Source organism: Onychostruthus taczanowskii, unplaced genomic scaffold, assembly GCF_017590055.1.
Source record: "Onychostruthus taczanowskii isolate IOZ18803 unplaced genomic scaffold, ASM1759005v1 scaffold84, whole genome shotgun sequence".
NCBI classification, from domain to species: domain Eukaryota; kingdom Metazoa; phylum Chordata; class Aves; order Passeriformes; family Passeridae; genus Onychostruthus; species Onychostruthus taczanowskii.
Window position 1 is genome coordinate 1,873,681 of NW_024506332.1, and position 26,231 is coordinate 1,899,911.

The 26,231-nt window shown below is 50.5% G+C and overlaps 1 protein-coding gene across 1 annotated transcript in view; it reads left to right on the forward strand.

The window, feature by feature from the left end:
• UNC5D (unc-5 netrin receptor D) overlaps nt 1–26,231 on the forward strand; it is an 85,072-nt gene that overhangs the window by 45,611 nt on the left and 13,230 nt on the right. The window contains exons 6-12 of the mRNA XM_041424735.1: nt 12,131–12,311; nt 12,518–12,685; nt 13,118–13,282; nt 17,498–17,530; nt 22,100–22,285; nt 23,812–24,189; nt 25,901–25,985. Of these exons, the coding sequence (XP_041280669.1) occupies nt 12,131–12,311; nt 12,518–12,685; nt 13,118–13,282; nt 17,498–17,530; nt 22,100–22,285; nt 23,812–24,189; nt 25,901–25,985 (1,196 nt within the window). The remainder of the gene's footprint in view (nt 1–12,130; nt 12,312–12,517; nt 12,686–13,117; nt 13,283–17,497; nt 17,531–22,099; nt 22,286–23,811; nt 24,190–25,900; nt 25,986–26,231) is intronic.

Here is a 26,231-nt window from a genome sequence, read left to right on the forward strand (position 1 = left end):
AAAGGCTTTTAAATCCTCTTCTCATGCATTTACATAGCAAGCAGAGAGAGCTGGTGAGCAGCTGTGCTTGCAGGCATCGGCACCCAACCCAAATAAATTCAGTTTTTATGAGTTAAGCATCGAAATGAAAAAGAAAATTCAGCATTTAAATAGAGCAGCTGAAAATCCCCCGCTGAGGCAAATGTTGATTCAGCTCTGGAGAGTCTCTGCTGGCACGGGCTCGGTGGGACCAGAGCCTTTTATTCACTATTGATGGGAGCTGGCCTGGGCAGGAGTCAGCTCTGGACTGCAGCTCAGCAGCTTCTGCAGGGAGATATTGAGGAACTGTGAGCAGGAATTGTGTCCTTTGGCTGGAGTGTACTCCTCCAGTCCCTCAGCAGCCTCTGCAGGGAGATATTGAGGAATTGTGAGTAGGAATTGTGTCCTTTGGCTGAGGTATGCTCCTCCAGTCCTTCAGCAGCCTCTGCAGGGAGATATTTAGGAATTCTGTCCTTTGGCTCAGGGTGTGCTCCTGGGGGACCCTCAGGGAGGTATTTAGGATAATAATATCTCAGGGAGATTTTGAGGAATTGTGAGCAGGAACTGTGAGCAGGAATTGTGTCCTTGGCTCAGGCTGTGCTCCTCCAGTCCTCAGCAGCCCCCATGGGGAAATATTGAGGAATTGTGTGCAGGAATTCTGTCCTTTGGCTCAGGGTGTGCTCCTGAGGGACTCTCAGGGAGACATTCAGGATAATAATAATATCTCAGGGAGATTTTGAGGAATTGTGTACAGGAACTGTGAGCAGGAATTGTGTCCTTGGCTCAGGCTGTGCTCCTCCAGTCCTCAGCAGCCCCCATGGGGAGATATTGAGGAATTGTGTCCTTGGCTCGGGCTGTGCTCCTGAGGGACCCTCAAGGAGCTATTTAGAATAATAATAATAATAATAATAATAATAATAATAATAATAATATCATCTCAGGAGATATTGTCAGCAAGAAGTGTGTCCTTGGCTCGGGCTGTGCTCCTGAGGGACCCTCAGGAACCCAGGTGGGGACATGGCCTCTGAGCCCCGGGCCCGATGGCAGCCCTGGGGTGTTTCACTCCACAGGGCTCAGGGGAAATAATTCTGGGCCCGATGGCAGCCCTGGGGTGTTTCACTCCACAGGGCTCAGGGGAAATAATTCTGCTTTTGTCACTGCTGAAAATGAGGGGGAAGGGAGGGAAGTTCCCTCAGAGACGTGGAGTGGAATGTTGATTTTGCCACAATTGGGCCTTGCAGGCCCCTCCCAGGGCCGGCCTTGCTCCCTGGGCACAGCCGGTGCTCTGGGGAATTTCGGGGAGGAATCTGCGAAGGGAACACTGGCTTCTCTGTCACCAGGACATTTCAAAGCTGTGTTTGCCAGGGAAGGGAACAGTGACTTCTCTGTCACCAGGACATTTCAAAGCTGTGTTTTCCAGGGAAGGGAACAGTGGCTTCTCTGTCACCAGGACATTTCAAAGCTGTGTTTGCAGGGACACAGCGCATGGGGCATTTCCTCCGGGGCCATCACCTGCAGCTGTCCCTTAACTCCTGCCCTCGCCACCAGGGAAAAACCCTCCCTCAGCCTGCGTCATTCATTAAAAAACATGGAATTATTGAGGCAGAGCGTTCCTCACCCTCGGGCAGAGCTGGTTTTGGGGTGTTTGCTGTGTCCTGTCTCAGTCTGGGTTATTGTAACTCTGTCATTCCCTCAGCACCTGCTCGCAGCCCCGAGGAGCCTCACGCTGCTCTGAGGTGACTTTCAGGGCACATCTTTAACCTCCAGCCTGGCACAAAATGCCCCCTGTGCTCATCTCCTGGCCCTGAGAATGGCTCAGCTCAGCCTGGAGGCTCAGAGAGGGAAACTGCAGCAATTGAGGCTCAGCTGAGCCCACAGAGAGTGGAGGGGCCATTGGGGAGCCCCAGCAGAGCTCAGAGCTCTCTCTGTTTGCTCCCCAAAATCTCCTTTTCACTCAGCCCAGCCCTGATCAGCTTTACCAAGGGCCAGTTGTGCAGCCCTGCCTGGGGTCAGGCACGCAGGACCCTCAGAGCCTCAGGCCATGGGTTGGGTTTGCTTCCTGTTCATGCAGTTCTGACCTTTCTGTAGACTCTGCTGCATTCTGCACAGTGCAGTAGAGAAAAAGAGCTTTTGTTACTTCTCTTTCTTTATCTTTTGTTCCTCTCCTCAAGCGAATTTCATGACACATTCTTTGCTTATCTTCTTAGCTGACCTTTAAGCGTTTCTTTATATAGTTTTTCTCCGGTCTGTGCCCTCTTCAGCTTCTTGAAACTCTTCATTTTTTGGGGTGGGGGAGAAGGCACAAAGAAAAGAGACTGGAGTGGTGTTTGGCACTGCTGGCAGGCTGTAACCCTTCCCTTGCAGGTCACAGAGACCCTGGCAGTTCTCACCCCTGAGGCAGCCAGGTGGGCTCACCTGGCTCACAGAGAGCCCTCAGCTTTAAATCATCCCCAAGTGCAGTGGAGAATGCGGCTGTGAGTTCCTCAGTGGGTACAGAGCCCTTAGCCCTGAGAACCCCCCATTGTCTGTGATGTTCTGTGTCCCTGACGTGGCGCAGAGCTGCTCATTCCCATTTCCCCACTGCCCAGAGCAGCTCTGGAGGGATTTCACACCCACAGTGCTGGCAGGTCACCCCTCAGTCACCCCTCAGTGCTCCCCTGAGCTCTGCCAGAGGGGTTTCCTCTCCCTGGGCTCAGCTGGAGTCAGTGACAGGAGCATTTCTCTGCAATGAGGAGCAGGGACAGCTCTGTTCTGTCACCCTGAGCAGCTCAGGAGGCATCAGGGTGACTGACAGGTCCTGCAGCAGTGGCAAACACAATGAATTCCACCCTCCTCGCTGGTAATTCCTTCCAGCTCCTGCTTCCCCCAGCCCTGAGGCTGCTGTCAAAGCAGGGCTGAGCTGTAACCTGGAAAATCCTTGGTCAACACCCATTTAATGAAGTTTGGGATAATCTCTGAGCTGTGTGTTCGGCCTTATTTGCGCCTCAGAGTGTAAAATATTAATTCTGTCAGGTACAGCAGCAAAAAAAAGAAGTGTTTAGGTAGCTAGTAATCCTTCAGGCAGGTGTGCTGGGTGCTGGGGAGTGTCACTGCTGCCTCCTCCATCGGTGACAAATGGCATTCAGATTTCTCAGCTGTCAGGGCTTGTTCCTGTTTCATTCAGTGGGCTTGAAAATCGGGTTTTTAAATGTTCCCTCGATTGGACAGGGAGCTGCCATTCCTTGCACTGGAGTGAAGCTCCAGGAGTGGTTTGTCACCTCCTTGAAGCCTGGGTGTGATGTGGGAATGGGACATCTGAAATCTGCAGGTGTGATGTGGGAAGGGGATATCTGAAATCTGCAGGTGTGATGTGGGAATGGGACACCTGAAATTGGGACATCTGAAATCTGCAGGTGTGATGTGGAATGGGACATCTGAGTCTGCAGGTGTGATGTGGGAATGGGACACCTGAAATCTGCAGCTGTGAGACTGAGGGTGCTGTGAAATGGGGCTAAAGCTGCCCCAGGGGGGTTCAGAAATTCTGTCACCACTTCTCTGTCCTGTCCCTCAGAAACGTCCCTGCCCTGGTATTAAAGTACCACATAAACCTGATAGTAGAGATAAATGTTTAAAAACCTCAGGATTTCAAATTAATAAACCCAAACTCGACCTTTAGCTTGCTGGACTCTGCTTATCTTCACTGAACGATGCTGAGGGCCTTTGGACCTGCAGGGAGGAGCTGGGGGAGCCAATTCCCACCTGGAAACCTTGGGATGGAGAGGGGATCTGCAGGGAGGAGCTGGGGGAGCCAATTCCCACCTGGAAACCTTGGGATGGAGAGGGGATCTGCAGGGAGGAGCTGGGGGAGCCAATTCCCACCTGGAAACCTTGGGATGGAGAGGGGATCTGCAGGGAGGAGCTGGGGGAGCCAATTCCCACCTTGGAAACCTGGGGATGGAGCAGCAGCCAAGCCCGTTGTGAGGCACAAGGTGCGAACCTGAGCCCTAAAATTCACCCTAAATCCCTTTTTATGAATGAACCCTCAGACCAAACCTGATATTTGAGCGTTAGCAGGAACTCGCAGCTCTCCCTACACCTCCTGTCTGCTCTGCTTGTGGTGGAGTTCTCAGGAGTTTCGAGTTTCAGGTTCTTTTTGTTTGCCTTGTTTTTGTTTTGGGTTTGGGTTTCTTTTGTAATAAAAGGGCAGCTGTTGTGCTAAACGATTACTGATAGTTTACTGTTACTGAACTATTACTGTTGAGTGCTCTGCAGAGGTTTGTGAAATACTCTAAAATATCTTTATCACATAATATATGCATATATTTAAGATTTAAATGTGTTGTATCCACTGCTGCTTTTTCAAATGTTTAACACAGATTCTGACATTTTAATGGAGTGCTGTAGATGTTCCCAGGAATATCTGCCTGAGTTCCACAGGTTTATTTACTGCCGGGGCTTTTAATGGAAATGTAAAATCATTTCTCTTCTGGGCAGCGCGCATTTCACTGCGAGCACATCAGCACAACACGAAACCCACATAAAATTCAAAAGCTGCGAGGACTCCAGAAGCAGGGAGGGCCTGTTTTACATAGCTTTGTGTATTTATGGTCTGACACACGCTCACTAAAACGGGCAGGATAATGGGGCTGCAGTAAAACACCCCAGCAAAGGTGGCTGAGAGTTCCAGCCTGCCGTGAATCCTGCTGCAGTCACAGAGAGGGGTGGGATTGCTCAGTGCAAACAGCCTGCATTTGGCCAGGTGCTTATGGATCTGCAATAGCAATATTTGCTTTGCTTTTAAGGGATATTGGTTACAAGTACAATAAATGTGATTCATTTCTCACCGGAGATATTTCACTCTCAGGACCCAGCCTGGCTATGTGCAGTGTCTCATTTGTGATTGATCTGATATTTAGATTGAGCTTTTAAGAGCAAATTCATAATTTTTTTTAGCGCTTTTAAGAGCAAATTCGTAACTTTTATAGTTTCCCATTCAGCAAAGATTAAGAGCTGCCATGGCTCGTACAGGACTGGTCTGGACTGATTTTATAACCAGGGTGTCTAATGATGTGTCAGCCTCTTTATTCTATAAAACCTGGCCTCAGTTAGACTTGTTTTGTTTGAGGTGTTTGTTGTGCACAGCACAAAACCAGTTCAATATCCAAATTCCATTTATTTTGTTTGCTGTTACACCTTCAGCCACACTTTGCCCTTCCTCAGCCGCTGCTCCGGGTGTTCCTGGAGCAGAAATCCTGTGGGATTTCTGCTGGCAGCAGGGGAATTGGGGGTGGTTCGAGCTCCAGGAGTGGTCAGGACTCCCCAGGGCTGAGGACAGAGCTGCTCCTCCAGCCTGGAGCTGCTCCAGCCCTTCCCCTCCCAGTCCTGGGTTTGCTCCAGTGCTGCCCCAAGGCCCTGCTGGACACTCTGGACTCTTCCCTGTCCTCCTGAGTGTGTTAAACCTGTCACCCCATTTGTCCCCTGTGTCCTTGCACCAGTTTCCCCAAGCAGTGGCACTCCCAGCCCTGCTCCCACCCCATCAGCAGCATCTCCAGGTGCCTCTCCTGCTGATTTTGTCCATTTTGCAGCCCTTGGGGGCTCTTCAGTCCCTGCACATCTCCCTTTTATTGGACACAGCCCTTGGATGAGGGCTGTGCTGCCTCTCAGGCAGGCAGGGGAGCTGTGCAGGGTTTTCTTCCAGCAGAAAAAATGTTTGTTTTCCTTCTGAGATTTGTGAATAAATCAATACAGCCAGGAGGTAGCGAGGTCATGAAATAGAAATGCTGGAGCAAAGCACTTCTGAATTAGATTGCTAAACTGAAAAGAAGAAAGAAGGGAGATAACTTTGTAGTTCCCCTGAATAGATAATTCCTTTTTATACAGACATGTGCTCTGGGGCCTCTCTGGGTTTGATGTGCTGCTTTGCAGCCGTGTCTGTTTTCTCTGGCCCTGTTGCCAGAAATGGTTTTAATTTTGAATGCTTGAACATGAAAGGAGAAGTTGTGAGACTTTATCATTGTGTTTGTAATCATGGGGATGATTGTGTGAGCGAGTCCTGCAGGGATTTGGGAAGTTCACAGTGATGGAGGTGGGGACTGAACCAGCTGGAGGCCCCACCAGTGGTGACACTGAAATGCTTTCATGGTTCGGGGAATGTTCTGCCTCTGGGCACAGAGATCAACACCTCTTTTAATTGTAAACAGCATTAAAAGAGAAAGCGGGAAGTCGGGTGCCTGTTGCATTCAGTACTCGGTGACACAGTGTCACACATTTGTTAACTAACAATTGTATCTCTGTAGAGTTTGGGGTTTAGCAGGTGAAGATCATAAATACTGTTTCCAGCGTGTGCAAAAAGATGATTCTTTAACGAATCTAAAGGTGTTCAATGATCTCTCAGGTCCCTCCCAACCCAGGTCGTTCTGTGACTCCTGTAAGATCTCGCGGTTGCGTTCTTGAATTTCTCCCATCTGAAGGTGCAAACAAAAATGAACATTGTCAGGTATTGCTGATCCCCCAGAACGCGAAGGAACGGTGAAATTACAGCCTTGGAAGGCTTTGGTTTCAATTACTGAAAGCTTCCTGTGATGTTTTCCTTATCTCCAAGCATTTCCTATACAAATGTGATCCTGCCTATCAGGACAGGCAGAACCTGCAAACATCATCACCAACAGCCTTATCTAAAGAGGGCTTTTCAGTGTCAGCAGCGCTTTAATTACTGTCCGAATGTCGTGCACTGAGAACCAGTTTCAAAGGAGATCCGTGGGTTTCTCTGTATCCTTCCGTTCGGAGCCATTTAGCAAAACAAAGGGTGAGGCTCAGCTGCTCACCTGCACTCGGTAGGGACAGGGATCTGAGCTGCAGCAGTTTCAAAGGAGATCCGTGACGTGGGTTTCTCTGTATCCTTCGGAGCCATTTAGCAAAACAAAGGGTGAGGCTCAGCTGCTCACCTGCACTCGGTAGGGACAGGGATCTGAGCTGCAGCAGGATCCTTTATCTCTGCTCACCATCCAGTAACTGAAGCCAGGCCATGTGTGCTCTGTCCCACTGGGAAACTCCCACCCCGAATGACCTTTGGGGTTATTAATGCTGATTTGTTCCTCGTTTGTGCATGGAGATAAAAAAACAGTGCTCCTGTTAATGGTAGACACTCCAAAAATAGGAATAAAGATAAACTTATTTGGGATCTGATGATGTCTTCACCAAGCAGACAAGATACCATTAGCAGTGGCATTTTTAGCAATGGCTCCTTATCTCAGGGATCCAAAATAGCCTGGCTGAGTCAGCTCCTTGCCCACCTCTACCACTATAAATTGATGCACACGTCCAGGCTGTCACCTCTCCCTTCATACCCATCCCAAACCACATTTTAATTGAGTTTTGACTCACCCCCTCCCATGCTGGCCTGCATTCCCTCCTCTGAGTCTTTGGTTGGGATTTCAGAGGGAGCAGAGCTCAGAGGAGGAGCTGTGGCCACAAACGAGGATTTCTCCCCTTGCTGGTGGAGGTTTGTGCAGCAAACCCTCCCTGGAGTGGGAATAACCACCCAGAAACGGGCATGGGCAGCACTGGAGCTCTCAGCTGATCCCTCTGGCCACCACCAAGTGCCTCCCCTCGGAGCACAGCCTCCTCCAGCTGATTTATGGGTTAGTCAGCGTGTCAGATTCCTGTAATGAGATTATATATTCAATCTAATGAAGGAAAAATATGCTTACCAGCCTGGTGTGACAGCGCTGCGATTAAATGATTCAAGAGCAGAGTTCCCTCAGTGGATTAATTTAAATGGAATGCAGCAGGTACAGCTGACCTGCTCCGGCTGTTGTGAGGGGCTCTGGTGCAGGATTAATGGCTTGTGATGGTGTTGATAAAATCACAATAATAAAGGCAGGGAGGAGTGTGTGCAGCACTTGGGTTCCTGTTAAACCAGAGGCTTCCCCTCCTGGTTTGAGTCTCAGGGTGGAAAGGAAGATGAAACTGTGACAAGGGAGGACCTGCCCTGCCCATCCCCATCCTAATTCCAGCTGCAACAGCGAGGAACGTTCCTCCAGCCTGAATTTTTAGGAGCAGGAGTTCCATGTTAGAGGAAGGTGAGGAGGTTTTTGCTGCTTTTCCACTTGAGAGAGAGGGGAAAACATCACCATGGACTGGAACAAGAACCCTTTGTGCTGTCCTGAGTCACCTTCCCCATCCCAAACCCTGAGCTTTTACCTGGGGTCAGGAAGCCATTGGTTGCCCCCAGTTGTATTTGTGGGGTGCCCCGATGAAGGAAGGAATGATGAATCTGACTCCATGTTCTCAGAAGGCTAATTTATCATTTTATGATACCATATTATATTAAAGGACACTAAACTATATTATACTAAAGAATACAGAAAGGATACTTACAGAAGGTTAGAAAGATAATAATGAAACTCGTGACTCTCTCTAGAGTCCCAACAGCTTGGCTCTGATTGGACAATAAGTCAAAATAATTTACAGTAGAAACCAATGAAACAATCACTTGTTGATAAACAATCTCCAACCACATTCCAAAGGAGCAAAACACAGGAGAAGCAAATGAGATAAGAATTGTTTTCTTTTTTCTCTGAGGCTTCTCAGCTTCCCAGGAGAAAAATCCTGGGCGAAGGGATTTTTCAGAAAATATGAATGTGACAGTCCCCTGAGGAGGAGCTGGCACTGTCACCGCGTTCTCTGGGGTGTGGATGTGTCTGGGACTGGCCATGGGGAAGGCACAGGCTGTGTTTAAAGGGCAGCAGAAGATAACCCCAAAGCAGGGACAGGAGGCCCTTGTCTGCTGACCTCCTGAATCATCACCGTGCCCACAAGGGCTGGGAGCTACCTCAGGTGTTAAATCTGGTTGGAATCTCAAACTAGGTCACCAAAAAGAGCCAAAAATTCAGGCCGAGGTTTTGGGATGTTTGAGTGTCCAACAGAGGTGACTGGTGAGGAGCTCTTAGTGGATGAGTTGGGATAAGCTTTGTTTTTCAGGGAGAAGAATTCTCTAACTCCCACAATCTACCCAGGCTCTGGGGTGTTGAGCTGATTTTGTTCTGATAATGCCATAAGCTGGTCTGTGGTAATTGCTTTCTGTAACTGGGACAAATTTATGATGATGCTAATTGGGCTGCTGCCACCCAGGGAGGGGCCCAGTTAATCCCTGGTGCCCCCGAGCTGCAGATCCTGATGTGATCAGCCCTCCTTGGAAACTGGGGAGGGGGGGTTAATTCTGAGCAGATTGAATTTAAGAGGAAAAAAAAACCAGATATTTTTCTACAAACCTACAGCATTTTATAACAGGTTAAAGTCTGGCTCCAGATCATCAGATTAATTCTTAAAAAGAAAATATTTTAATTCTGGTACAAGCAACTGTGTGACCTCTGGGGTGAGGGAAGTGAAACTCTGAGGAGTTTGGGGTTTGCTTTTCAGACACTGCGGTCCAGACCCCATCGTTCATCCCAGTGGGGAGATGTTTTAGGTTCTTGGCTGCTTTTATTTTCCCTGGTTGCTTTGTGAGTGTTTGTGCGGGGGCTGAAGTTTCCCAAAGGTTACATCCCTGCCAGTGACAAACATCTTTTGTCATCACGACTCCTTTAAATGTATTTTTATCCCATAAATCCATCCCTTGGTTCTCCATCTTTGAAAGCCTCCATCTGCTGAGGCAGAGCAGGGGATGGCCTTGGATAAACCTGGTTTTCTCAGGGAAGGGGGGCTGGAATGAGGGGAGCACTGGCAGTGCCATCCTCCCTGACAAATCAGGGTTTGATCTCACGTCCCGACACTTTGGTGTTTATGTTCTGTCTGCTTAATGTTCTCCCTTTGCTGGGATCATCATTCTTTGAAATGCTCTGCTTTAATGTAAATGTTTTAATGTTTTCTGCTCATCAAACCCCACATTCCCAGAGTCAGCACACACGGGATCAGTGTGTGCTCCCTCCAAGGCTGAGGCTGACAGGAACGGGGCCCTTGAACCTCTCTCACCACCCAGAAATCCCCTGGCCTGAGAGAGTCAACATTTATAAACACACTTGTGAAATAATGGACTCTGGGAATGCTGGCCGTGTTTGTCATTTCTCTGCCCGTTTCACTGCACATAAAGTGTGTTCACCATCGAACTCCTGTCACTTGATTTATGCCCGTGCGGCTGCTCCATAATTTAAATTGAATTCCTAATTTCTTTGCTGAAATCCCCTCGGATAATTACTGTTAAGGTTAACTGCAGAAGGGAAACTGAATAGTGAGTGGATTAGTTGGTTGTTCTGTGTCTTTAGACCACAGGGAAAGGGAACAAAATCCAGGGGATGTTGTCCAGGGGAAGGTCTGGCATGGCTAAAATCCAGGGGATGTTGTCCAGGGGAAGGTCTGGCATGGCTGGAACTCCCAGGATATTGTCCAGGGGAAGGTCTGGCATGGCTGGAAGTCCCAGGGATGCTGTCCAGGGGAAGGTCTGGCATGGCTGGAACTCCTAGGGATATTGTCCAGAGGAAGGTCTGGCATGGCTGGAACTCCCAGGGATATTGTCCAGGGGAAGGTCTGGCATGGCTGGAACTCCCAGGATATTGTCCAGGGGAAGGTCTGGCATGGCTGGAAGTCCCAGGGATGCTGTCCAGGGGAAGGTCTGGCATGGCTGGAACTCCTAGGGATATTGTCCAGAGGAAGGTCTGGCATGGCTGGAAGTCCCAGGGATGCTGTCCAGAGGAAGGTCTGGCATGGCTGGAAGTCCCAGGGATATTGTCCAGGGAAAGGTTTGGCATGGTTGGAATATACTCCCAGGGATTTTGTCCAGGGAAAGGTTTGGCACGGCTGGAGCACACTCCCAGGGATATTGCCCAAGGAAAGGTTTGGCATGGCTGGAGCACACTGCCAGGGCTTTTTTCCAGGGAAAGGTTTGGCATGCCTGGATTTAGCACAGCTGCTTGGTCCCTGCTCCTGAGCTGTGCCCAGGCTCCTGCAGGCACAGAGGAAGTGGGAGGGAGGGTTGGATACAGGAAGGCAGAGAGATGGCAAAGGGATCACAGAGCTGGAATCTTTCCCCCGTTTTCAGTGTGAAATGTGTGATTCTGAACCTCCCCCTCAGGTAACACACATTTGCACAGATGTGTCAAATCATGATTTCATTCCATAGCCACCGTGTGGGATGAGGTGCCCCAGACCTGGAGCCTTTTCCAGGTGAGTTTGCAGCCCTTGGCCGGGACGTGCAGGGCTGGATCTGTCCCAGCAAAGCCGGGAGTGCTGCTGTGGAGGGGAATCTGCTGCCTGGCACAAAACGTAATTGGCTTTGATGGTCAGCGTTTGCAGATTTGTTTAGGAACTGGAAAATGTACAAATTGCAGCCCATCTGCGCAGAGCTGAGTGCTAATGAATGCCTGCAGCTACCACAGCCATAAGCTCATTACCACAAAGTTCCAAGTCCTTCCACAAGTTGCTAAACAAGGTTATTCATCTAAAGGGAGTGGAGAAGGGAGTCTGACTGCAGGGCACAGCCAGAGCTCCTCCAGATCTACAAAAGCTGTTAAAACAACCCCCTGCTCTTTGGTCTTTTAATAGAATCCGTTGATTTTATTTCTATTTTTAATTTTGCTCTCCTGTGACAGAAGCTTGCCATGCCTTAACTATTTTCTGTTAATGTTTCGAGCGGAAAGGCGCCTTGCGGTGATTCCTGGGCGTGCTCAGAGATGCTGGGTGGTGAACTGGAGAAGATGGATTGGAACACATCGTGCACAGCCTTTCAGGGGGTTTATGGGCCGTGGCAGCAAACACTAATGGCCTCTGTTCTCAGGGTGTTTGTGTCAGCTGGGAATCAGTTGTGATGACTCGGCTCTTCCCCTGTGCCATGTCAGGCAATTTCATTTTCTTGTTTCTTCACAAAAAAGTGGAATTGATAATACTTATTATCTGTTTTATAGAACTGGTAGTTGTCCAAGTATTTGAACATCCAATGCATGGTGCAGCAGGAGTAATATGTAAAAATATTGTCGGGAGGATTTCCTATTCTCTCTCGGCTGAGATTTTATTCCATATTCCTTGAGGAAAAATCAGCTTTTCTAAGTTACGAGCCAAAGGAAGCATTTCCCCATCCAATTAACGAGGTCATGAGGTGCCTTTGGCCTGCCCCACGTTTTCCTGTGCTCCTCCCTGCCAGGTGGAGTGGCTGAAGAACGAGGAGCCCATCGATTCCAACCTGGACGAGAACATTGACACCAGGGCCGACCACAACCTCATCATCCGCCAGGCACGCCTGTCCGACTCGGGCAACTACACCTGCATGGCTGCCAACATCGTGGCCAAGAGGAGGAGCCTGTCAGCCACCGTGGTGGTCTATGGTCAGTGACGGGGCTGGGGGGCAGAGGTGGCTGTGCCTGCTGTGCCCTGCTTTGATTTGTGCTGCTGTCGCTGCGCTGATTCAAACCTGGCACACTCAGGATCACCCAGCCACGCCCTTCCCGCTGGGATGGGTTTGGGTTTGGAGCTGGGGGGCCCTGGAACAGCCCCACAGCCCCTCAGCCCCCTTCATGTTGGTGTTTTGCAGTGAACGGGGGCTGGTCCTCGTGGACGGAGTGGTCCAGCTGCAACGCACGCTGCGGCCGGGGCTGGCAGAAACGCTCGCGCACCTGCACCAACCCCGCGCCCCTCAACGGGGGAGCCTTCTGCGAGGGCATGTCCGTGCAGAAAATCACCTGCACCTCCCTCTGCCCCGGTGAGTGCCCAGCCAGGGAGGGCTTCGGGGGCCGCAGTTACGGGAGAGCTTTCGGTGGGAAGCAGCAGCAAGGAATTGGGAAGGGAACAGGAAATGCAGGCGTGTTTAGGCTGAGCCTGGTGAGGGTGTGGGTGCAGTGCCAGGCACGTGTGGGCAGGCTGGATCTTACCCTGGCACCACCAAAACCCTGCTCGGGGGGAGAAATCAGGGACCTGGGTGGGGTCTGGGGTTAATGCAGAGAGGGGAGCCGATGTTAACAACACCAGAAAGAGAAACACGGAAACCCGAGCTGAGAACTTCATTAAAAGCATTATTTACCTTGCGAAAGCGTGCTTAGAAGCGGAGTTATGGAGGGGAGAGATGAAACGAGGCTGCTGCAGGCACTCCCTGGCGAGGCAGGCAGAGCTGACTGTGTTTCCCCTGGGCACGCAGTGGACGGCAGCTGGGAGGTGTGGAGCGAGTGGTCGGTGTGCAGCCCCGAGTGTGAGCACCTGCGCGTGCGGGAGTGCGCCGCGCCGGCCCCGCGCAACGGGGGCAAGCACTGCGAGGGCCTGAGCCAGGAGTCCGAGAACTGCACCGAGGGGCTCTGCATCCAAGGTGAGCTGCCACGGGGCTGGGAGCGGGGTTTGGGATGGCCTGAGAGGTGGGCTGAAGGTCAGGGAAGCTGTGTGGGTGGGGCTCTTGTGTCTGAGCTATTCCTGTGTAAAGGGACATGGTTTTTTGGTTTTCCGTGCGGAGTTTGAAATTTTCCGGATCTTTGGCTTTGTGTTGCTCGTTCTCTGCCTATGAATGATCAGGTGATGCTCAAATCCCAAATCCAGGGGGTTTGCAGGGTGGAACTCACACCTCCGCGACCAAATGTGCTCTCTCAGCCTTGCCCTGCAAGCAAACGGGCAAAGCCCCCTGGGAGAGGTCGTTTTTTGGTTTTCCGTGCGGAGTTTGAAATTTTCCGGATCTTTGGCTTTGTGTTGCTCGTTCTCTGCCTATGAATGATCAGGTGATGCTCAAATCCCAAATCCAGGGGGTTTGCAGGGTGGAACTCACACCTCCGCGACCAAATGTGCTCTCTCAGCCTTGCCCTGCAAGCAAACGGGCAAAGCCCCCTGGGAGAGGTCGTTTTTTGGTTTTCCGTGCGGAGTTTGAAATTTTCCGGATCTTTGGCTTTGTGTTGCTCGTTCTCTGCCTATGAATGATCAGGTGATGCTCAAATCCCAAATCCAGGGGGTTTGCAGGGTGGAACTCACACCTCCGCGACCAAATGTGCTCTCTCAGCCTTGCCCTGCAAGCAAACGGGCAAAGCCCCCTGGGAGAGCTGCGGGAGCAGGAGCCGGTCAAGGTCGGAGTTTGCTCCTTTTGCTGCCTTTAGCAGGAGTTAAACCCAGGCAGATCTGCAGCTCCCTGGGAAAGGCTTTGCCCTTCACCAGTGTCTGGGAAGCATCTGGCACTGGGAAGCTGCTGCTGTCCCCAGCACGGGGAGCTGGGCAGAGCAGCCCTGCGGCTGCGCAGGCTCCGCACACGGGAGGAATTTGTGAGTTTATCCCTGCCCTGAGCCTGCTCCTGTCCCTGTGGAGGGGCTGTCACCTCGTCAGGTGGAACAGCAGCCCTGGGAGCCATCAGGAGTGCCAGGGCTGGGAGATGTAAACAAGGATGTGTCTGTTTTCTGTAATGTTGTGTTTAACCAGCCCCCTGTCCTTGTTTCTATGGTTCTGCATTGCCTTTTCTCTTATAAACAAAATGAACTCTCTCTTTCTTTTGCCCTGAGATTTTAATAGTTTCCCAGTGGCAGAGAGCATCCTGTGTATTTATTCAGGCTTCAGAGATACCTGAGCTGAGAGCTTCAATGAGATTTTGCTGGGGTTTGGTGGGAGGGAACACTCAGCACTCTGGCTGTGGATCCCAGCACTTAAAATTCCCAGGGCTACAGAACAGCTCCAAGGTATCCAAGGACAGAAATGTAATTTAATTTCTTTTTCCTTCCCTGTGTTTTAAGAAAGAATAACCAGAGAGGGTTTGGGAGCAGTGCCATTCACTCAGCTCTCAGGGACTGATCCTGGGATGTTTCCTGGGGTCTCTCTCCTCCCTGTCTGTTGATGAATTCCTGTCCCTGTCGATGGCTGGCTCAATCCCAAATCCGTCCTGGTGTCTGTCAGCGTAGACGTGTGGGAAGGGCGTGAGGAGCAGCAGCTGAGGCTGCAGGTGGGGGTGTGACAGCAGAGGGGACCTGCCACCCCCGTGCTCTGTCTGTGGTGTCCCCAGGGTCAGCTCAAGGTGGCCCCACTCAGGTCACTGCCTGCAGGAGAACTACCAGTGGGAAATGCTCCTGTCCTGCCCCAAATTCCCTCCTTTACCCACTGTGGGGTCCTGTGGGGGCACTGCCACACCCTACCCACGCCTGGGGGCACAGGGACAGAGCCAAGACTGTGCCAGGGAGCCTCTGGCACTGCGGGAGCTGGCTCAGCTCTGCCCTGCGAGGCCTTTGGGGTCACACAAACTCATTCCCTCCTTTTCCTGGAGCTCCAGAATCCTGATTTGGGTGGGAAAGGACCTTAAAGCCCTGCAGTCCCACTCTCCTCCATGGAGACACTTTCCATGGACACCTTCCCCTGTCCCAGGTGGCTCTGAGCCCTGTCCTGTGCTCCAGGAGCTGCATTTCCCTGTGGGCCCAGCTGGATTGCAGTGTTCTGTGTCTCCTGCTCCTTCCACCCCCAGGAGTCATCCTGTCCCTCCAGGAGTCATCCTGTCCCTCCAGGTGTCATCCTGTCCCTCCTTCATGGCTCGAGCTGTCCCTATGTCCTCGTTGTTCTTAGGGCTGTAATTGCTTCCTCAGCTAACACGAGTTGATGCAATTAGCCTATTTTTTAAAAAATCTCTTCTCCCCTGTTCATCTTCCAGTATGTGCCTTTCCTGCTCCGCTCCTCATTCCGTGGGGAATTGTGGAGGAAATGCAGCCCTGAGCCACAGCAAACCAATCTCTTGGAGGTTTTTTATCAGGCACAACTCGTTAACTTTGCTCCTTCTGTGAGGCAGAAATAGCAACAGTCCTTTGGTTAACAAATAAGGATGAGCTGAAGGGGAGGATGGGAATGGAGGGTGCCAGGGAAGAGCCAGCCTGGAGCTGGCTGGGAAAATCCTGATCCTTGGGAGGCAGAGGATGGAAATGGGGATAAAATGGATCAACTCTGGGGTTCTTTATTCAGTCCCTGACTGGAGAGTTGGGGAATAACCCCAAGACACCACAGGAACATCCCAGAGCTCCCTTTGGCCTTGGATCCCCTGGGAGGATCCCAAAGGTCCAGCCCTTGCTGAGGAGCAGCTGGAAGAGCTTTTCCTTCAGGGATTTTCTCCTGGAACTGACAACTCTTGTGTAGATCCAGACTTGGATGCAGGAGGAAGATTCGTGTGGGGATGAAAGGTTTCCAGGGGTTTCCAGGGCTGCCAGATGGATTCCCTGGGATGCAGAGGTCGCTTTGGCCCCAGACAGTCCCACTACCTCACTGGTGTCCTGCATGTTTGTTCTCCCAGTGTTTATTCCCTCCCAGTATTCCCAGTTGGATGCTTTGCCAGGCTGGAATTATTTCTTTCATGCAGAGGTGAAAGCTTTCTCTTTGCTTAATAAAAGAGAGGGGTTTTTTTTTGAGAGCTTTTTGTTTTACTTTTATCTGTTTGCTTTAAAGTTATTTTTCCTGACTTCAAAACCTATTGATTTCTTCTCTCAGTGCCCAAAACCAAAACAAACAAGTAGGACCACAAGGACTGACCTGCAAACATGTTTTTACTAATGCACCCCAAATAATCACAGCACAATCCCAAATCATTTTGTTTTCCATTTTCCAAGCAGTGCTGCTGCTGTTGCCAGGAGGCTCCTGGACCCAGGAATCTCCATTTCCATGGGAAATCTTTGCAGTTTGGTGCAGACAGCCCCTGCCAGCAGCAGGGAAGGCTTTGCTCCACTGCAGACTCCAGTCTGACCCTCCTCCCTGGGTCTTTTTGTGCCTCATTTTCCTGCAAAACCAAAACCAGGGAAATAAAAACCTCATCCCTCCCAGTTTTTGGTGAGGAGCCAAAAATCCAGTGATCTTCTGGGTTAAGTATTTCTAAACTGAGCATCCTCACAAGCATTAAAATGAAGAGAAGGAGCCTCATAATGTGCCTGAGTCTCCCAGTTTTAGGGATAACTTTGGCAGGTTTTAGGTTATAAATGATGACTCAAGTGCTTGGCATGAGGGAGGCAGAGAAGGGTAATTTTTGAGAGCTGCAGTCCCATAGAAAAGCCCTTTTGTCTCATATTTCCATCTGCTGGGGGCACATGGACGTGTGCATTCATGTACACAGAGAGGTGCCATTATTGGGGGTGTTTAGTACAAAAATGTGAATAAACTGGGCATTTTTATATCTTGTAACTAATTGAAGTGGCCATCACCAGCCTTTCCATAGATCAAACACACAAAGGAATCATTAATTCTGACCTGAGTCTCTTTGCCAATGATCCACTGCAAGGTATTGAACTTCCTTCTTGCTGAGGTGTAAATAAACAACAGCATCCAATAGAGCCAACAAATAACCTGAATTAACCAAGTGAGAAATTGCTGCAAAGGAACTTCCTGATAGGGATTTAGGGGGGAAAAAAAAAAAAAAAAAAAGAGAAGATGAAGAGAAAAACATGGACAACATAAAATATTCATATTGTCAGCAAACGAGGAGAAAATGTTTCATTTATAGAGTGAGACAGAAGCAATATAGGAGATAGATATGCTCCATGTAAATTTATTAAGTGCAACTTTCTCCCTTTCTCCCTCTCCTTCTCCCTCTCAGATAAAAAACCTCCTCATGAAATAAAACCCCAAAGTAAGTTCTTTTTTTTCTCTTGTAAATATGATTTTCCTCGTCTCTTCTGCCATTTGGGTTATTTGTTTAGGAGCTAAGTAGGAGCCAAGGTTTTATGAGAGGTTTTAGCATGTGCTGAAAGCAGCTGTGTGATGCCAGGTTCAGTGAGCCAGGGGAGTGCTCATCCTCAGCAAATTCTGACAGGGAGCCCTGGCTCGGCTCGGGATCGACCTCTGCAGCACCTGGAATTAGGAAAAAAAGGAATTTCTGCAAGAGTTTGGGGTTCCTGGTGCAGATCTGGTTCTGCTGCTGGCTCTGACCCTGCTCAGCTCCCTCCTGTCTCACCTGGAGGGTGTTTCTGTGCTTGGGATCATCTCAGGGCTGCCCTGGGGCTTCTGTCCTGCACTGCAGCTCTGCCCACCCCAACAGGGCAGGAGACCAGGGGGACAAGGGCCAGGAGGAGAGGGAATGGCCTCGAGATGTGCCAGGGTGGGACATCAGCAGGAATTTCACCATGAAAAGGGCCTTGAGCTGTGCCAGGGCTGGAAATCAGCAGGAATTTCCTCATGGAAAGGGCCTTGAGCTGTGCCAGGGCTGGAAATCAGCAGGAATTTCCTCCTGGAAAGGGCCTTGAGCTGTGCCAGGGCTGGAAATCAGCAGGAATTTCCTCCTGGAAAGGGCCTTGAGCTGTGCCAGGGCTGGAAATCAGCAGGAATTTCCTCCTGGAAAGGGCCTTGAGCTGTGCCAGGGCTGGAAATCAGCAGGAATTTCCTCCTGGAAAGGGCCTTGAGCTGTGCCAGGGCTGGAAATCAGCAGGAATTTCCCTGTGGAAATGGTCTTGAGCTGTGCCAGGGTGGGAAATCAGCAGGAATTTCCCTTGGAAAGGGCTGTAGAGCATTGGCCAGGGTGGGACATCAGCAGGATTTCCCCCTGGAAAGGGCTGTAGAGCTATGCCAGGGTGGGACATCAGCAGGAATTCCCCCTGGAAAGGGCCTTGAGCTGTGCCATGGTGGGACATCAGCAGGAATTTCCCTGTGGAAATGGTCTTGAGCTGTGCCAGGGTGGGATATCAGCAGGAACTCCCCCTGGAAAGGGCCTTGAGCTGTGCCGGGGTTGGAAATCAGCAGGAATTTCCCCCTGGAAAGGGCCTTGAGCTGTGCCAGGGTGGGACATCAGCAGGAATTTCCCCTGGAAAGGGCTGCAGAGCATTGGCAGGGGCTGCCCAGAAGGTGCCCACTCCTGGAGGTGCCACCTGGGGCCGTGGCTGGTGCTGTCCTTGGTGGTGCTTGGTGATCTCTGAGGGCTTTTCCACCCTTGGTGATTCTGTGATTTTACATTCCTGGTTCTTAGTTTTTTCTCAGGATACCCAAAATTAGTTTAGGGAGCTGCAAAAGGGGCTGAGGGTGCCTTAAACCTTTGGGTTTGTCTGGGTGTCCCCAAAATCAGCCCTGATGGGTCCCTGCTCTGGGCCAGGCTGGGCTCTGGCAGTGGGCTCACTTTTTTGTCTTCACAGAGTAAACTGAGAGAATCCCAGTGAAATCTCTGAGATTTTGTGATTTACCCAAAAACGAGCTGCAGTGGGGATGATTTGGAGATGGAAAGGGCTCGGTTCCACCCCGGGGCAGGGACACAGAGCTCACGGAGCAGGAGCTGCTCCAGGACTTCCCCACTCATCAGGGATGCAAAATCAGAGCCAGTGCTGAAGATCATGGAGGGACAGCCTGTTCCACTGGAGGATTTCTTCCCTGAGCCCCTGACTCGTGATCCCTGTGCTCCAAGAGTGAGGAGAACGACTTTGGGCTGTGGGAGGGGTGGGGAAGAGCCCATCCCTGGGAAGAACCTCTGGGATCTCCTGCCCAGAGCTGGGGAGGTGGGTCCTGCCCAGCTCCTGCATAGCTCTCCTTGTAAATGAGATAATTTAATCAATTACCTCTCCTAATGCACTAAACCAAATGTTTCACTTTCTGCTCCTGCACATCTTAAATTATCTTCAGGTGCTTTATGAAACTTAATCATAGTTAATAGAAACTTCATTACCATCAAATGTGCTTTCAATAAATGTTGTGTAACAGTGGCAGGAGGTGGAGTGAAAAATGGGTTGCAATTACCACAAACAAGGATCCTGGAGCAGAAAGGGATAAAATTTGTGGTGCCTGCCAGGGTCCCTCCCACCCCTGGGCCAGGAGGACACAGCTCATTAAGGAATAATTGGTGGACTATAAATGTTTGCTTTTCTGGTTTGTTTGCTTGGTTTCCACTTTGTTCCCTTCTGGGAAAAAAGAAAAGCAGAACCTCACCCTGCTCCCCCAGATTTCCCACGCCTTCCTCCTTCCCTTAATTTCCAATCATCTCCCATGGAAGGAATTCTCCAAAAGAAAAGATCAGAAGGGGAAGAGGTAAAAATTACTTAAAAAAAAAAAAAAACCCCAAACAGTTATTGTTTCTAAAGAAACACCAAAATCCCAAACCAAAAAGAAAGGTTCCTTTCTCATGGAGTTGTGTTCCATGGAATAATTCACGGAATGCTGAGCGGCTCTGGGTTTGCCCTTTTAGCATAAAGCTGATAAAAACCCCACTAAAGGCTGGGAAGGATCCTCTGCCTCTGGGCTCTGTGTTCCCCTGAGGTTCGTGGAGCATTTTCCTGGCCGTGGGGCAGCTCTGGGAGCAGAGCAACGACCAACTCACTCCAGGGAAGGAACCTCAGGAAGAATTCCTGGGAGAGGTTTTAATCATCAAATTTATGGACCAGGCTCCAGTTCAAGCCCTGGAGATACTTCAGAGTCAATGAAAAGAGAATTCTTCTCCTCAGAAGGATTTTGCTTGAGTCAAACTGCTCCCAGTTTTTTTGGATTTCACGCCCTCCCTCTCATCTTTAACCCATGTACAACAGTTTAAAAGTGGGGAAGGGGAATTGCCCTTCGGGAATTCGATGGAAATCAAGGGAATCGATGGAAAAGGAGATGCTGAAGCATCTGAGGGGATTTAGGGCCAGAAATGGCAATTACTGTGAGCACCTGAGGAGGGGGGCAGGAGATCAGCTCTGGGATCCTCCCCTGCTGCAGTCCTGGGGCTGGAAGCTTTTCCTGCCAGGATATTTCTGCATCTCTCAGACTCGATCATTTATCATCCCAGCAAGGCAGGAAGGGTAATTCCCATTTTCAGCACTTTCCTTTTTTAAAGCAATGATCCAAAGGGAAGACTTAGAGATGCTTTGTGCTGCAAAACCCACGAGCTCTCCCTGGGAAGGGAAAGACCCCAATTGTTCCTGGGATTGTGGAGATCCATCCCCTCCCTCCTCCTGCCTCATACATTGCTCTAATTACCCACAGAAATTAACTCAACAATAGCATTTCGTAATTAATTCCCTGTAACAACAAAGCAACTTGGGAATAGGAAATTGGAAGAAATAGAAATGTAATTATTGCCTGCACTTCCTTTTCTGCACCTGGTGCTGGGGAACAAAGCAGAGCTGTGGGAGTGGGGCTTTGAACGGGGCTTTGAGTTGTTTTGGTCCCATCTGAGACGTTTCCAGTTTGCCTTTGTGACCCTGGGGCTTTGCATTTGCTTTTTCTGTCTGGCCTCTGCCATTGTTACATCGTCAGGCAGTGTCTCGCTCTCTGCAATCCCTAACTGAGCTTAAAATTCTCTTTACAGCATTTTTCAAGGAGGGATCTCACAGAAAAAAAGGTTTCAGGGGAAAAAAAAAGCAAACTCTTCTCTTTTCGTGATTGATTTGGTGGAATTGTGTGACAATGGAATTGTTCTAGGAAGCTGAATTTTGTCACCTTACAAGTTTGCTCAGTGTGGGTTCCTGGCCTGCCACAGAAGGAGGATTCCTCCTCAAAGCTGATGTTTCCATGCAAACTTGGTGGTTTTTCTTTTTCCTTCCCAGCAAGTTGTGAACCTGTTAAAAGCAGAACCGGTTTTTATTTGGAGATTACTTGAAAATACAGCAGAAATTTTGCAGGAGTATTTTCTTGGTTAAATGGTCCTCCCACATCCTCCATGTCCCCGTGTCCCGTGTCCCTGAACGGTTCTTGTACCCCCACGTCCCCCATGTCCCCACATCCCCTGTGTCCCCCATGTCCCCCATGTCCCCTGTCCCTGACACCATTCTTGACCCCCATATCCCCCACATCCCTCCTATCCCCATGTCCCTCTGTGTCCCCTGTCCCTGACACTGCTCTCATCCCCACACACCCCCATATCCCCATGTCCCCTGTCCCTGATACAGTTCTTGTCCCCCCACATCCCCCACAGTCCCCTGTCCCTGCTGCAGTTCTTGTCCCCCCACATCCCCCATGTCCCCCACACTCCCCATGTCCCCCTGTCTCCGTGCCCCTGTCCCTGACACTGCTCTTGTCCCCCCACACCCGCCATGTCCCCGTGTCCCTATCCCTGATACGGTTCTTGTCCCCCCACATCCCACACATCCCCCACATTCCCCGTATCCCTGATGCAGTTCTTGTCTCCCCACATCCCCTGTGTCCCCTGTCCCTGCTGCAGTTCTTGTCCCCCCCACATACACCATGTCCTCCACACCCCCCATGTCCCCCCGTGTCCCTGTCCCTGACACGGCTGTCTCCGCAGACGTGGAGCGCGGCGGGGACGTGGCGCTGTACTCGGGGCTGGCGGCGGCGGTGCTGGCGGTGGCCGTGCTGGCGCTGGGGGTGACCCTGTACCGGCGCAGTCAGAGTGAGTACGGCGTGGATGTCATTGATTCCTCTGCACTCACGGGAGGCTTCCAGACTTTTAATTTTAAAACAGTCAGACAAGGTTAGTGCGGCGATTTCCTTTCTTCTCTGCAGAGCTCCCGCTGCTCAGGCTCGCCTGCGTTTGGGGAGGGGGTTTGGGGCAGCCAGGGCAGGGACAGGGACCTGGAATTGGCTCTGCTCTGGCCCACAAACAGAGGATCCTCCTTGGCCACACTGCAGATGCTTTAGGAGTGCTGTCCAGCGTCCAAAATCCCCATGTCCCTTCCAAAATCTCCATGTCCCTTCCAAAATCCCCAGTTCCTACACTGATTTAGGAAAAGCTCAAATTAAAGCAAGGCAGCCAAATCAGAGCAAGCCCAGGCACCACAGCTGGAGCTCCTCCTGTTCTCAGTTACAGAGCTTTCCTTCACTCCAATAAAGGGAATTATTCTTTTCCTGATAATCTCAGCCCCCCAGCTGGAAGTGTTTTGTAAGCTGCTGTAACACAGGCACTGAGGGAAATCAATGTGTGTAAGACTGGACCCCTAAAGCTCTAGAAAACACCACCAGTGCCATAAAATATGGACAAAACCTTTACTAAAAGCAGCTCTCAGGTTTCCAGGAATGTTATTCCCTCTGAACAGGAAGGTGGGGAGGGAGAGAAACGGGGATGAAAGCAGGATGTTTATTGATTCTGTGCTGCCATTCTACCTCAGACCTGCCTGATTGTGGGTGGGTGGGAGCGTGGGCAGGGTGTGAAAGTGTCCCCATGTCTCTGTTCTCTCTTCAGAAAAGGGAAATATGTTGCAGAGTTTGTTTGGGGGGGTTTTGTGGGGTTGTTTTTTACAGTTTCTTTATTTCCTGAAGACGTTCCTCACCAAGCATGACTTGCAAGAAATTGGCAAAAGGGCTTGGCAGACAAGGACGTTTGAAGGAAGTTCATTCATCCATTTCTAAATCCAAACCTTTAATTAGGGCTGTGTAAATCTCAATGACTGTCTCAAACAAGAACGTTTTCCTTTGTGGTTCAGTCTGAATCTTGTTTTGACTCTGGGGAATTGTTTGCTTGGCTTAATGCTTAAAACCTTTCGTTCTGGATGCTCTGAAAATACCCAACTAAACAAAGAAAAAGACCCCACCACAAAACCAAACAGCCAGAGGATTCAGGCCATAAATCCATCCACTCCTCATTTTTCAGAGTGTTTTCTGAGGTAAAACACCTCAAAATGAATAACTGTTGTGTTTTCCCTGTATCACTCTTGTCCCACCCCCCTTTCAGCCCGGTTTCCCTCAGGCATGAAGTTGTGGGTTTGTGTAAAAGGTCTGCAGGAAGATGTTGTCACCCAGTGGGGTTTAATGTAAGGAAAGAAAACAACAAGAGAGGCAAAAGGACAAACACACAGACGTGAATCCAAACCAAAGGAGGCTCCTCCTTGGATTGTTCTGCACTCTGGAGCTGCCTGAGGCGTGGCAAACACAGAGTGTCAGATCCTGGCGCAAGTTCCTCTGCTCTCTAACGTGGCCTGGTGTGATTTTGGGCTCTGAGAGCTCGGGGAGGGAGGCAGGATTGCTGAGGTGTCCCCTCCATGCCTGCTGCTGTCCCCACAGGTAACTCCCTGCTGCTGAACTCGTCCCTGCAGCCCGAGCTGACGGTCAGCAGGACCTACAGCGGCCCCATCTGCCTGCAGGACCCCCTGGACAAGGAGCTGATGACCGAGTCCTCCCTGTTCAACCCCCTGGCCGACATCAAGGTCAAGGTGCAAAGCTCCTTCATGGTGTCCCTGGGTGTCACCGAGAGGGCCGAGTACCACGGCAAGGCCCACCCCGGCACCTTCCCCCACGGCAGCCCCAGGCCCTTCGGGAGCATCCAGGCCAGGAACAAGGCCATGTTCATCCAGAACCTGGCCTCCATCTCCAGCAGCAGCGAGCTCAGGAGCACGGCCCTGTTCGGGCACCTGGGGGGTCGCTTGGTGGTCCCCAACACAGGTGGGTGGCTCCTTTACTCTCAAAGCACATGGGAGAATTTGAGATGAGGCTGCCTGATGTAGTGTTTTATAACTGAATTTTTTTTAAAAAAATGAATTTTTTAAAAAGAAGAAGTAGGGGCCCCCGTTAATGCAAATTTTGGAAGTAGGGCACGTTGCCCACACAGGACACGAGTGATCAGAGGGAAGCTTGGGCTGAGGACTGAAGAGGCATTATGCCTGTTTGAACTGTTTTAAATTACTGCCTCTCTTGATGTCTTCAGCATGAAAGTCACATTAATCAAAGCTGTGCCTTGCTTGGATGCTGCTCCAAAGGAGAGGCTCCCCAGGAAGGGTCGCTCCTGGATCTTACGTAAAGCGCTCACGTTCCAGCAGCAGCTCCAGCCCCACACCCCTGCCCCACGGGGGGACACAGGGACAGCAGCCAGGCCTGGGGACAGCCCCACTGCCCACAGGCTCCTGCCCCTCCTGCCTGCCTGTGTTCCCCTTTCTTGGAGCAAAAAGCTCCCCAGATTCCCACAGCAGGACCCCTGTTCCAGGCTGAGATGCTCCCTCTGCTTTGTGACAAGTTTTGTGACCTTGGGGCTTTGTGGGATGTGTTTAAGACCTGCAGGGTTGTTTGTGGAATGAGCTCAACAGCAGATCAGAGCCTGGCAGGGTCACAGCCCTGCAGTTGTACCCCAGGGCTGTGTTTGCATCATCCCAAATCCCAGCCCTTACCCTGGCTGTTTTCTCTCCCCAAAAGGCAGCACAAAAAGCCAGATGCCCCATTGCCAGCTCGGTGTTATCATCCTTCAACTCCAGTGATATTTATTCACTTTAAATTCAGCTCTGTTCTCGTTTGAGCAGTGGCTCCAGGATTATCTGCTGCTCTCTGGTTGAACTGGATGATTTAGAGCTTTATCCTTCATGTCCCACAAAACGGGTGCTTTAAAGGTTACCATAAAAAACGTGGTTTGTGTTTAGAGAGGATTGATAACAGTGACAACCCAGGCATGCACAATGTGGGGAATGTTTTCATTTCTCCACAGACTGGTTTTGTGCTGAGGAAGGAACATTGCAGAGGCATGAAGTTAAGGCTTGAATTAAGAATTCCCTCATACTGTATATTTAGCTACTTTATGTAATGATAGTCCCATCAATTAGATTATTAAAATATGTATTTGGTCCACTTGAAATTTATGTAATTCTTGCTGCCTTTATGTAAGATCAGCTGTGCCAAGCAGTTGTAAATTCCAGTGTGATGGAGTCAGTGCCTCACCAAGGCTCTGCGTCGTGTGACAGATGCAAAGCCAAACACATCCCCCCTCTCCTGAGAGTGAGCTAAAGCAGTTTAATTGCAGTGGTACCCAGTGAAAAACTGCCCTGTTAACTTCTGATCCACTCTGGTGGTGTGGAAGGAGAATGGAATCACTTGGGTGCAGGAGTTGGGATGTGTGGGGACAAAGAGGGGATCACCCACTCCATGGGGAGATTCCCTGGGATCCCACAATGATCAGGTGTGATTTCAAAGAGGAAAGAGCTTCCAACAGGCTTTTTGGGACATAAGATGTCTTTTTTCTTTAATGGAAAAGCACCAGCTTTATTTCCTTTGTTAGTTTGTGTTCCTTTGTGAGAAGCGGGAATGCAGAGGAACATTCCCTCAGGGCTGCTCCCTATCCCTGACACCCCTGCCCTTCCCAAGGGTCAGCCCTGCCCTTGCTCTTTTCCAGGGGTCAGTCTGTTGATTCCACACGGGGCTATTCCAGAGGAGAGCTCCTGGGAAATCTACCTGGCCATCACCCAGAAGGAGTCCAGGTGAGAGATCCGGGCTCGCGGCTCTGCCTCCCTTACCGGGTTTGGGGTGGGACGTGCAGGAGCCACTGCTGGTCCCCACTGCTGGGGTCACCACCCTGCTGGCACCCTGAGAGGGACACAACAATGGCCTTGGAGTGCTGCTCCTGTGGAACCCTTGGAATTCTTGTGCCTGCTGCCCCCTTCTCCTCTCCCTGCTCAGGAGGAGCTCAGCACCTCAGCCTCTGGGGCTGCTTTGATTTTTTTTTT